This window comes from Phoca vitulina, unplaced genomic scaffold (assembly GCF_004348235.1).
Source record: "Phoca vitulina isolate PV1807 unplaced genomic scaffold, GSC_HSeal_1.0 scaffold765, whole genome shotgun sequence".
Taxonomy (NCBI): Eukaryota; Metazoa; Chordata; class Mammalia; order Carnivora; family Phocidae; genus Phoca; species Phoca vitulina.
Window position 1 is genome coordinate 2526 of NW_022590452.1, and position 11390 is coordinate 13915.

The 11390-nt window shown below is 44.2% G+C and overlaps 1 protein-coding gene across 1 annotated transcript; it reads right to left on the bottom strand.

Annotated features, from left to right (window-relative positions):
* Positions 1 to 7802: 7802 nt before the first annotated feature.
* Positions 7803 to 11387, bottom strand: LOC116629400 (keratin, type I cuticular Ha1-like). The gene is made up of 7 exons (XM_032399695.1): positions 11040 to 11387; positions 10856 to 10938; positions 10165 to 10321; positions 9143 to 9304; positions 8923 to 9048; positions 8578 to 8798; positions 7803 to 7935 (listed from the first exon to the last, which is right to left on the bottom strand). Exons 1-7 carry the CDS (start codon positions 11385 to 11387, stop codon positions 7803 to 7805), a joined length of 1230 nt encoding a protein of 409 aa, XP_032255586.1.
* Positions 11388 to 11390: the final 3 nt, after the last annotated feature.

Consider the following 11390-nt stretch of genomic DNA (forward strand, 5'->3'; position numbering starts at 1 on the left):
CTTTATAGTTTTTGGCTTCTGATTCCCATTGGAGCCTTGTTCCCACCCCTTCCCAACCCCCATTAGTCCTCCAAAGGCCTCTCTGACCAAAGGCCTCTCTCACCTAGCTACTCTCAATGGTACCCTTTTGAACCCAAACCAATTACACTTATTTACTTTTCTTCACAGGCAAACGGCTGTCATTTTGCATGACTGGTTGATATGTCCAGGATGGAAATTAGATTGCCTTTTCTTAGCGTCTAAAAAAAAATCAAAATTCACAATGACATGACCTAAGGTGATTTAGAATCTGGGAGAAAGCCTATTTGCCTCACCCTGAACATTTAGCCCTATAAAAGTTCACTTCAGAAGTAGGATCTATTTCCTAAGAATCAAAGAACTCTAAAGCTAGAAAGACCTGAATTTATGGAGAAGAAAACTGAAGCCCAGATGGTGAGGCAGGAAAGAAATGAATAGCAATATGTCACTTCCTCATCAGGTAGTCTACTAGGACCCTTCACATCAGGTAGTCTACTAGCCTCAGTTTCCCCAAAATGGAGGTAACAATCTCTTCTCTACCTGCTTTATATGCTTGCCAAGAGGATCATGGAAGACAGTGTTTATGGAAACACTTTGCAAACCAGATATTTTTATTAGGACTATTATTTTGATTATTGATGACTTAATATATAGAGAAGCTTCTTTTTTTTTTTTTAAAGATTTTATTTATTTATCTGACAGATAGAGAGACAGCGAGAGAGGGAACACAAGCAGGGGGAGTGGGAGAGGGAGAAGCAGGCTTCCCGCTGAGCACTAGGAGTGAGGAGGGCTAGTATTCCATCCTCACCCCAAACTCTGGATGTTTCAATGTCATCGATAAAGAATCTGAGAAGAAAGTGAACTTGTCCAAAATGACACAAGTAACTAGACTCAAGTTTGCTGGGCCCATCCTGCCTCACTGTGAACTAGAGAGATGAGACATTGGCATAGGCCAGGATGTGACAAAACATGAGAACTGGAAGAAAACAGAGGTAGCTCATGAATTCCAATGCCCGCTCTGAGCACGCACAGGAAGACACACCTAGGCTTCCTACATATTGCTTTGCTCCTCAGTAAACTGGAGGTTAAAAAGTGACAAATCCCACAAGCTTGTGATGAGGCGTGCCTCCTAGAAGTAATGAGACGGGCTTTTACAGAGAAAAATGCTGCACATTCCTGGACAGTCCTGCTCTTCCTATAGACACTGACAGCAGCCTCAGACCTCAAAGCACTCAAATGATGACTCTGACCCCAGATATAAAGATGCAAAAAATGCCTTAGCTGTACCTATAACAAATATGAATTTTCAGGGAAACAGGAAAAGAATCAGCAAAAATTTTCAGGACATAAGCTTGGGGATGGGTCAAGTATCTGAGAATGATATTCCCAGTGGGCTGAGAGTTCAGACCAGGACAGCCAAGAGCCAATTAAATAGATCACAAAAGAGCACTGGACATGCCAACTGAGAAGGGCCTGGGGCCCCATCTAAAGATGGGCCTGGAGCCAAAGAGTATCAAATAATGCTGAGTAGAGCATATACTCCAGGTGCAGAGCTAGGTGAGTGATTTAAAGAAGGAAACAGTGGTGTGAAAGACAACAGGATGGTATACAAATTCTACTGTTGGGCATGAAACAACAACAACAAAAATGACTATGCTTTTCTATTCTTAAGAAGTTTCTCTATAGGGGCACCTGGGTGGCTCAGTCATTAAGCGTCTGCCTTCAGCTCAGGCCATGATCCCAGGGTCCTGGGATCGAGCCCCGCATCTGGCTCCCTGCTCAGCGGGAAGCCTGCTTCTCCCTCTCCCACTCCCCCTGCTTGTGTTCCCTCTCTCGCTGTCTCTCTATCTGTCAGATAAATAAATAAAATCTTTAAAAAAAAAAAAAGAAGCTTCTCTATATATTAAGTCATCAATAATCAAAATAATAGTCCTAATAAAAATATCTGGTTTGCAAAGTGTTTCCATAAACACTGTCTTCCATGATCCTCTTGGCAAGCATATAAAGCAGGTAGAGAAGAGATTGTTACCTCCATTTTGGGGAAACTGAGGCTGAGAGAAGCTACATGTCTTGTCCAAGGACACAGAGCTGATGAGAGGGTAAGTGAGAACTAGAACCCTAGTTTTGGCAAGTGGGTCACAACCTGGCTCATTAGAACCACCTGTAGAGATTCTAAAACTCCCACTACACCCCAATGTTCATAACAGCAATGTCCACAATAGCCAAACTATGGAAGGAGCCGAGATGTCCATTGACAGATGAATAGATAAAGAAGATGTGGTGTATATACACAACGGAATATTACTCAGCCATCAGAAAGGATGAACCATTTACATCGACGTGGATGGAACTAGAGGGTATTATGCTGAGTGAAATAAGTCAATCAGAGAAAGACAATTATCATATGGTTTCACTCATATGTGGAATATAAGAAAGAGCACAGAGGATTATAAGAGAAGAGAGGGAAAACTGAATGGGAAGAAATCAGAGAGGGAGACAAACCATGAGAAACTCTTAACTCCAGGAAACAAACTGAGGGTTGCTGGGGGGGGGGGAAATGGGGCAACTGGGTGATGGTCATTAAGGAGGGCATGTGATGATGTGATGTGATGAGCGCTGGGAGTTATACACAACTGATAAATTATTGAACACTACATCTGAAACTAATGATGTACTATATGTTGGCTAATTGAATTTAAATTTAAAAAATAAAATTTAAAAATAATAAATAATAAATAATAAAACTCCCAGTGGCCAGACTACATCCCAGACCAGTTAAATCAGACTCTCTAAGGGCAAATTCAGGCTTCCGCCCTTTTTTTAAGTTCCCAGGTGATTCCAAAGTACCACCAAGGTGGAGAACATCTGTCCTCATGTGTGATAATGATGACAGAGTACCTGGAAACAATTTAAAAGCCACATGGAAGTATTTAAGGGGATGTAGAATACATTTATTTACAAAATTATGGTTCAGTTACAGGGATTGAGATTTCTGTTTTGAAAAAAAAAAAAAAAATGACAGAATTTACAGAACCAAAAAGCTTTGCCCCTGGCCAGAATCTTCCTTTGTTCTACTGATTGCTTCTCTGTTCAAAGCATGTTTTGGAGTTTTGTGTTTTGGAAATGTCTGTATCTTTTTAATATCCAGTTTGTTGATAGCAAACCTTTGTCTTTTAAGGATGGATTTGATTTTTTGGAAGCCATTCAACAAGAAACTTTATGAATAAGATGGACAATCAAGTTAGATAATTTTAAAAACACCTCCATATGATTGTGGCTCATAATTGATCTGAGACTTGCCAAAATTAAGCTGGAATTTGTGTGTAAGGAAAACTATGAAGAATGTAATTGACCTGGACATATTCATTCTGCCCTGATTTTTTAATCATTCTCCATACTTTATAGTGATGTCATATGCATTTTTAATTGAACCTGGTCCAAATCTCATAATTACTAATAACCAACTGTGATTTTGAGCAAGTTTCCAAGCTTTAGTTTCCTCATTTGTTAAACAGGTTTAATTTGAAGCATTTTATAAGGATTAAGATAAGTTCCTAATATTTTGCCTAACCCATAGCTGATATTCAACACATGTGAGCTGTATTAGTTTCCTATTGCTACCTTCACAAATCATCACAAATTTAGTGGCTTAAACCAACGCAAATTATTATGCTAAAGTTCCATAGGTCAGAAGCCTAAGTTTTACTCTCATTGGGAGTAAAATTAAGAAAAAAGTTTACAATAACATCCAAAAGAATAAAATACTTAAGAATAAATGTAACCAAGGAGGCAAAAGACTTGTACAGTGAAAACTGCAAAACAGTACCAAAAGAAATTAAAGAAGATACAAGTAAATGGGAAGACCTCCTGTATTTGTGGAAGATTTAGTATGTTTAAGATGGCAGTATTGCCCAAAGAAATACCTATCAAAAGAGATTCAATGTGATCCCTATCAAAATCCCTGTGATGTCTTTTGCAGAAATAGAAAACCTCATCCTAAAATTTATATGAGATTTCAAGGTGCCCCAAATAGCCAAAACAATCTTTAAAAAAGAAGAACAAAGTTAGAAAACTCACACTTCCTGATTTCAAACCTTAACTACAAAGCTATAGTATTCAAAACGGTGTGGCACTGGAATAAGGACAGACATATAGACCAATGGAATAGAATAAAAATCATCCTTCACATATATGATCAAATGATTTTCAGAAAGGATGCCATTCATTGAAGGACAGTCTTTTCAATGAATGGTGCTGAAAAAACTGGATATTCACATGCAAAGAATGAAGTTAGACCCTTACATCACACCATATACAAAACATGAACCCACAATGGATCATAGACCTAAATGTAAGAGCTAAAACTATAAAACTTTTAGAATAAACCATAGAGGAAAACTTCATGACATTAGGTGTGGCAATTATTTCCTGGTCATGGCACCAAACACGCAGATAACAAAAGAAAAAATAGGTAAAACAAACTCCATAAAATGTAAAAACTTGCCCCCCAAAGGACACCATCAAGAGAGTGAAAAGGTGGCCCACAGAATGGAAGAAAATATTTGCAAATTATATTTCTAATAAGGGATTAATATCCAGAACACATAAAGAACTCCTACAACTCAACAAAAACAAAACTAAACGACTTAATTAAACACATGGCCAGAAGACTTGAATAGACATTTCTCCAAAGATATACAAATGGTCAACAGACATATGAAAAGATGCTTCAACATCACTAATCATCAGGGAAATGCACATCAAAACCCCAACGAGGGGGCGCCTGGGTGGCTCAGTCGGTTAAGCTACTGCCTTCAGCTCAGGTCATGATCCCAGGGTCCTGGGATCGAGTCCCACATCGGGCTCCTTGCTCCACGGGGATCCTGCTTCTCCCTCTCCAACTCCCCCTGCGTGTGTTCCCTCTCTCGCTGTCTCTCTCTCTGTCAAATAAATAAATAAAATCTTAAAAAAAAAAAAAGCTTTAAAAAAAAAAAAAACCCCAATGAGGTACCACTTCACACCCACCAGAATGGCTATTAGCAAAAACAAAAACAAACAAAAAACCCAGAATTTAAAAAGTGTTGGCGAGGATGTGGAGAAATTGGAACCCTTATACATGATTATGTTAAATGGCACAACCTCAAACAATTAAACATAGAGTTACCATAGGATCCAGTAACTCCACTTTTAGGTGCATACACAAAAGAATTGAAAGCAGGGACTTGAACAGATATATGTATAGCAGTGTTCACAGCAGCATTAATCTCAATAGCCAAAATACCCATCCATGGATGAATGGACAAACAAAATGTGATATATACAATGGAATATTACCTAATCTTTAAAGGGAACAAAATTCTGATACATGCTACAACATGAATAAGCCTTGAAAACATTATACCAAGTGAAATACACACACACACACACACAAAACCAAATACTGTATGATTCCACTTATATGAGGTACCTAGAGTAGTCAAATTCATATGGACAGAAAGTGGAACCGCAGTTAGCAGGGGCTTAGGGTAGAGGGGTTATGGAGTTTAATGAGGACAGAGTTTTAGTTCAGATTGGTGAGAAAGTTCTGGAGATGGATGGTGCTGATGAATGGACAACAATGTGAATGTACTTGATGCCCCTGAATTAAACACTAAAAAAAAAAAGATAAATGGTAAATTTTATGATATATATATATACACATTTTTTCCCACAATAAAAAGAGAAAAACCAAGGTGTTGGCAGGGCTATGTTCCTTTCTGGAGGCTCCAACAGGAAATCCATTTTCTTTTCTTCTCCAGAATCTAAAGCTACCTACTTTCTTGGTTTGTGGCCCCCTTCCTCCATCTTCAGATCCTGCAGCGAGGGGTCTAATCCTCATATCACATCGCTCTGACCTGTGTCCTCAGTCATATCTCCCTGTCCCTCTCACTATCTTCTGCCTCCCCTTCCACTTTGAAGGACCCTTGTGATTACGTTGGGCCCACTGGATAATCCAGTTTAATCTCCCCCATTTTAAAGTCAGCTGATTAGCAGCTTTAATTCCATCTGCACCTTTAATTTCCCTTTGTGTGCAACCTAACACATTCCTGGGTTCCAGAAAACAACATGGGCATCTTGCAGAGAAGGGGGACAGTCATTCCACTTACCACAGGAGCCATTAACATTACTTTTGCATTACTATAAAATAATATATGTAAGCAGAACTTGGAATAAAGGAACAAGCAAAATTAGGGAGGGCCTCTGAACTGAGCTTGACCTTGGATTTGGAGGAAATCACAGACACAGTAGCAGACCACATCACAGAAGAGATTCCAGGTCAGAGGCTTCTCACGAACCAAGCAGGTGTGCAAATCTGAATCCACCCTGGAATTTGAGCTTTAAAAATAAGGTTCAAGGGCGACAATTACAGTAAAAACAATAAATAGTTGCTTTATCAAATATATATATGTAATTTCGATCCGTTTGGTCATTTCAGTACACAAGACTGTGTTTCATCAAAGTGGGGTCTGATATCTGCCTCAGAAAGCCTGGTGTGATGGGAAGGTTCATGGGAAAAGGTAGACACCTGAGTGGTTTCTGATCCTTTCATGTCATAATGGTCCTCTGGGGTTCTAGCAGGTCAAAGCTTAACATTTCCTTGGCTCTTCTTTGAAGTTAAAGATTCAAGTTCAAGCCTTTCTTGATGAACCCTGATGTCATTTTCAGTACTCAGTGATTTGTTTGCAGCACAAGCCTGAGTGGGGACAATGCCTTATAATAGCACTACTTAGGGACTAGTTTTATCCCTTTACAAGTTGGAAATAACTTGCAGCCAGGACTATGTCTTTCTTGATGTGTGTCTCCCTTCCCCACCAACCAGGGTGTGCACAGAGTAGTGGTTGGGATGGACTGAGAAAGGTGGAAGTATCAGTTGGGGGGGGGTCTCTAAGCCCCTGAGTTGGGAGGGGAAGTGAACAGCTGGAGCCCAGGGTGATAATGATCCACTGACACAGGAGGAAGAAGGAAGTCCTGGGCATGGCAGGCAAGACAGAGCATTTGCTTGTTGTTCCTGAAGCTGCCTGGAAAGCGCAGGGTCACCAGGACCCAGATAATACAGCACTAGACCTGAAACTTCCTGCTGAGAAAAGATGAACTTTCCAAAGCCTCTTTCTCATGCCCAGCTGATGAGCCTCTTCACTTGGGATTTAGATGCAATCAGCTCTAGGAGATGTTCAGGTCACGAGGGGAGAGTGGGAAACATGCAGGAATGGCCAAGGAGAGATGAGGGCCACAGCACTGCAGCTTCTATGCCCTCCCTCCTGACAGCCTGCCTCACCCATGTGTCCAGGGCGCCAGGCCAGCCATCTGCCCGCCAGGCAAAGAACGGCTCTTGTATCCAAGAGTCAGGCCATTATGTAGCCTGACTTTCAAGTGGCTTTTTATAGAGTGCTTAAGTGATGGGCGCGGCAGAACGAATGAATACCAATGAGAAAGGCATCTGCTTTGCCAGGGAAATCAAGTTTATTAGCAGGTTACAAGGGAACGCCCTGGCACTTCCGAAGGTTCCCTGGGCAAGTGAACCAAGGGTTCCCTGGGCAAGTGAAAAAGGAACAGACCCCAGAGAAGGAAAGGGTGGGCAAGGAATGGTCTGCAGTAGGTGGGGTGAGTTTCATGGCTGCCTTACTGGGGTGGCTCCAGCCACGCAAACTGTGTTTTCTGCCCCTTTTGGTCGAATGAACCAGTGCCGGGTCAAAGCTCTGGAACCTTGGGCCCTCCCTCCTTGGTCCTCTGGCAGCCCCTGGGCTCTAGCGCACGAAAGAGTTGCAGGGCCCACAGCGTGGGCGGGGGACACATGGCGTGCAGGGGGCACAGGAATTAGAGACGCAAGACCCGGCGGATCCGCATGCATTCGTTGTGGCGCAAGGGTTGCAGGGCAGCCTGGAGAAAAAGAATGATGTGGAAAAGATGAATTGAGGGAGGCTTGTAGACTATATGAGCAGAATGCCTGTGGGATTTGACCTGACCTATAACAGAGAAAGCCACGGGCTCACCTGCTGTAAAGCTCCCTATCAAATTGCTGATGGTCTTCCCACCACGTAGTGCCCAAAGTGTTAGACAGAAACTAGAACTCTGGCTTTGACTCCCAACACTGTCCATTCCTAGGGAATGACCTTGGGAAAGTCACTTAGCTTCTCCAAGCCCCAGTTTCTTCACCGGCAGAATGGAAAGAATACTGATCCAACCTGCTTGGCAGTAAGTATAAGGTCAGATAAGGTAGTGTATGGAGATGTACACTCTATGCAATACAGTCTTATAAAATGTAAGAAATATCATTGATCTTATATCTATACGATCACAGTAGAATGCAAAGAATTGGCTGTACAATTTTAGTTTGTGCATCAAACAGTTCTTGCTTTTCTGTGTTTTTAACGATGGCCATATTATGTTTTCTGAGTTCTGTTTGATCATGTCTGGTGTGGAGGTATAATTTCCTTTTGAAAGTATGCAAACTTTGCCCAGAGTCCAACTGAGAAGCACGCTTATATGAGCCTCATCAGATACCTCCAGCTGGCTACTCACTTGCAGTCCTCGCTCTCCAGCAGGCCCCGGTACGTGTTGATCTCGCACTCCAGCCGGGCCCGCACGTCCAGCAGCACCTGGTACTCCTGGTTCTGCCGCTCCAGGTCACACCTGATCTCAGCCAGCTGGGACTCCACGTTGCTGATCATGCACTGCACCTGGCCCAGCTGGGAGCTGTAGCGGGCCTCGGTCTCCGTCAGCGTGTTCTCCAGGGAGTCCCTCTGTGCAGGGAAGATAAAGAATGTCACAGAGCCACTCCTCAGGGAGCTTCTCCATGGGGTTCCAGAGCAGTCCCAGGCTTCATGAGGTCACGAGAGTGTGGACAGTACCCTGAACAACACCCACCAGGTTGTGCTGGGCCTGCAGCTCAATCTCCAGGGCGTTGACCGTGCGTCTCAGCTCGATGATCTCCGCCTGGCAGGACTGCAGCTGCTCCGAGCTGGACACCACTTGCTTGTTCAGCTCCTCGGTCTGAAACAGCACAGGGGAGAAGACAGGGTCAGACCCTGCCTCAAGGGCCCCGAGGGGCCAAGTGTCCCGAGTGGCCATGTGCTGAGATGCCCACCTGGGTGGTGAACCATTCCTCCACGTCCCTGCGGTTGGTCTCCACCAGGGCCTCATACTGACTCCTGGTCTCGTTGAGCACACGGTTCAGGTCCACAGCAGGGGCTGCGTCCACCTCCACGTTGAGGCGGTCTCCAATCTGGCAGCGCAGGGTGTTGACTTCCTGAGGGAAGAAGAAGAATGAATAAGCCACAGAAATGGATCTACTGTCTATCTTCCTACTATAGGAAAATGAGCACAACAAAAATGCACTGAGGCCCAAGACTGACACAGATATGATGTAGGAATAAACCCAAATAAGGATCACATCAACCTCTTTCCCAGAAACCTGAAAGAAGCTCATATTTCCAATAAGACTAAGTCCAAACTCCCTGGCATGTGCAGGTCCTACCTCATTTCTCATCACATCCCTATAGGTAATGCATGCCAGCCATATCAGTCCATGGGCCAAATTCAATATACCTGCTCTACCACTTCTGTGTCTTTCCTCAGCCTCTTCCCCCAGATTGAAACATCCAAGTGTGAAATCCTCCTCCTTCCCATGACATGCCTGAGAAGAGTTCTTTATCTCTTTCCAGGTAGGCTGGATTATTCCCTGAACATGCTACTTGTACATCTCATATAGTACTTCTTTTCCTCTACCTGTATTATGTGTTGTCTTTACATGGCCACCTCCCCAGACTAGAATGGAAGCTCGTTGAAGAGAGGTGCATGTCTTATTTCTCTTTTTCCTCCATCTCTCCAACTAATTCAGAAACTAACAGTGATGAGGAGAGAGCAGGACTCAATAAATGGATGCCCTTCCTCAGCATCTCCAACACCTGCCCAACCCTCCTCCAGCTGCTTGAGAATAAGCAACCTACCTCACTCTGTGCTATGGATATAGGATCATCATTCTCTGGCTGACCTTGAGTTCTTCAGAGAGAGGTCCCAACCCAAGAAGCCTGATGGCAATTGCCTCCTGGTTGCCGATGCTAAAGTCTTGGCTCTGAAGCCTACTTTTTTTTTTCCTTTTCCTCTTACCTCCTCGTGGTTGCTCTTGAGGCTCAGCAGCTCCTCCCTCAGGGACTCCACCTGGGCCTCCAGGTCAGACTTGCACAGGGTCAGCTCATCCAGGATCCTGCGCAGGCCGTTGATGTCCGACTCCACAAGCTGCCTCAAGCCCAGCTCAGTGTGGTACCTGCACATACAGATCAGAGTGGGAGGATGAGGCAGGAAAGAATCCCACTCCCCCTGTCCTGTGTCTTGTGGATGGGCTGGTCTCAATCTCTTTTAGCTAATACAGGTTACTGCCTCTTTTCTCCCATGTTTCCCTCAGGCTCTGCACAGATAGACTGGAGAGACCCTTGACTTACCCTAACACCAGAAGGTGCCCACAGGGATTCATTAAATTGAGTCTCTCATTTTCCTCTCTATTTTGTTGGTTAATATACCACTATTCCCCAAGAACCAATACATTCCCCAAGAATAGTTCATATCAATCTCTGAATTTGGGGGTTTAAGAAGGCCTTCCAGAAATACCAATATAGACTGAAGAGCATGCAGCATATGAGTCTGGATTTCTGTTTGAAAATGGTTTTATATAAAGCCAGGCTTGTGAAGAGAAATGAAAAGGGTGAAATGGCTGCCTCTTCCCTTCCAGAAAATGTCCCATAAGACCATGAGAGAGCCACAGGGGTCTTAAAGGTCACCTAGCCTGAAAGTTTCAACGTACTTGGTTCTGAAGTCATCAGAGGCCAATTTGGCATTGTCAATCTGCACCACCAGCCTGCCGTTCTCAGACTTGGCACACAGAATCTGAAAACAAGAGTCTACTATGAGGGCCACTTGAACTTGAAAATGTCTTATTGTTCAAGGACAGTCAGCGGCTGTTGCACCCTCACATGGCACCCCCTCACCTTCTGCTGGAGCTCCTCGATGGTCCGGAAGTAGGACTGATAGCTGGGGCACACGAAGGGCACCTGCTGCTGGCACCACTCCCGGATGCGGCTCTCCAGCTCCGCGTTCTCCCGCTCCAGCTGGCGCACCTTCTCCAGGTAGCTGGCCAGGCGGTCGTTCAGGAACTGCATGGTCTCCTTCTCGCTGCCATTGAAGGAGCCCTCGCAGAACCAGCCACAGTTGCCCACGTTGGCGGGGATGTTGCAGGCCCCGGGCAGGGTGCAGGTGTGGCAGCTGGGGGGCACGCAGGGCCGGGAGGAGCAGGTGGAGCGGCAGCTCAGGTTGGGCAGGCAGCAGTTGTAAGGCATGGT

Excerpts from the sequence above, each read along its gene's own strand:
- LOC116629400 (XM_032399695.1), bottom strand. The coding sequence starts at position 11,387 with ATGCCTTACAACTGCTGCCTGCCCAACCTGAGCTGCCGCTCCACCTGC. Across the intron at positions 9,305-10,164 it reads TCAAGAGCAACCACGAGGAG|GAAGTCAACACCCTGCGCTG; the intron begins GTAAGAGGAAAA and ends TTCTTCCCTCAG. Across the intron at positions 7,936-8,577 it reads CTGGAGAGCGAGGACTGCAA|GCTGCCCTGCAACCCTTGCG; the intron begins GTGAGTAGCCAG and ends CTTTTTCTCCAG.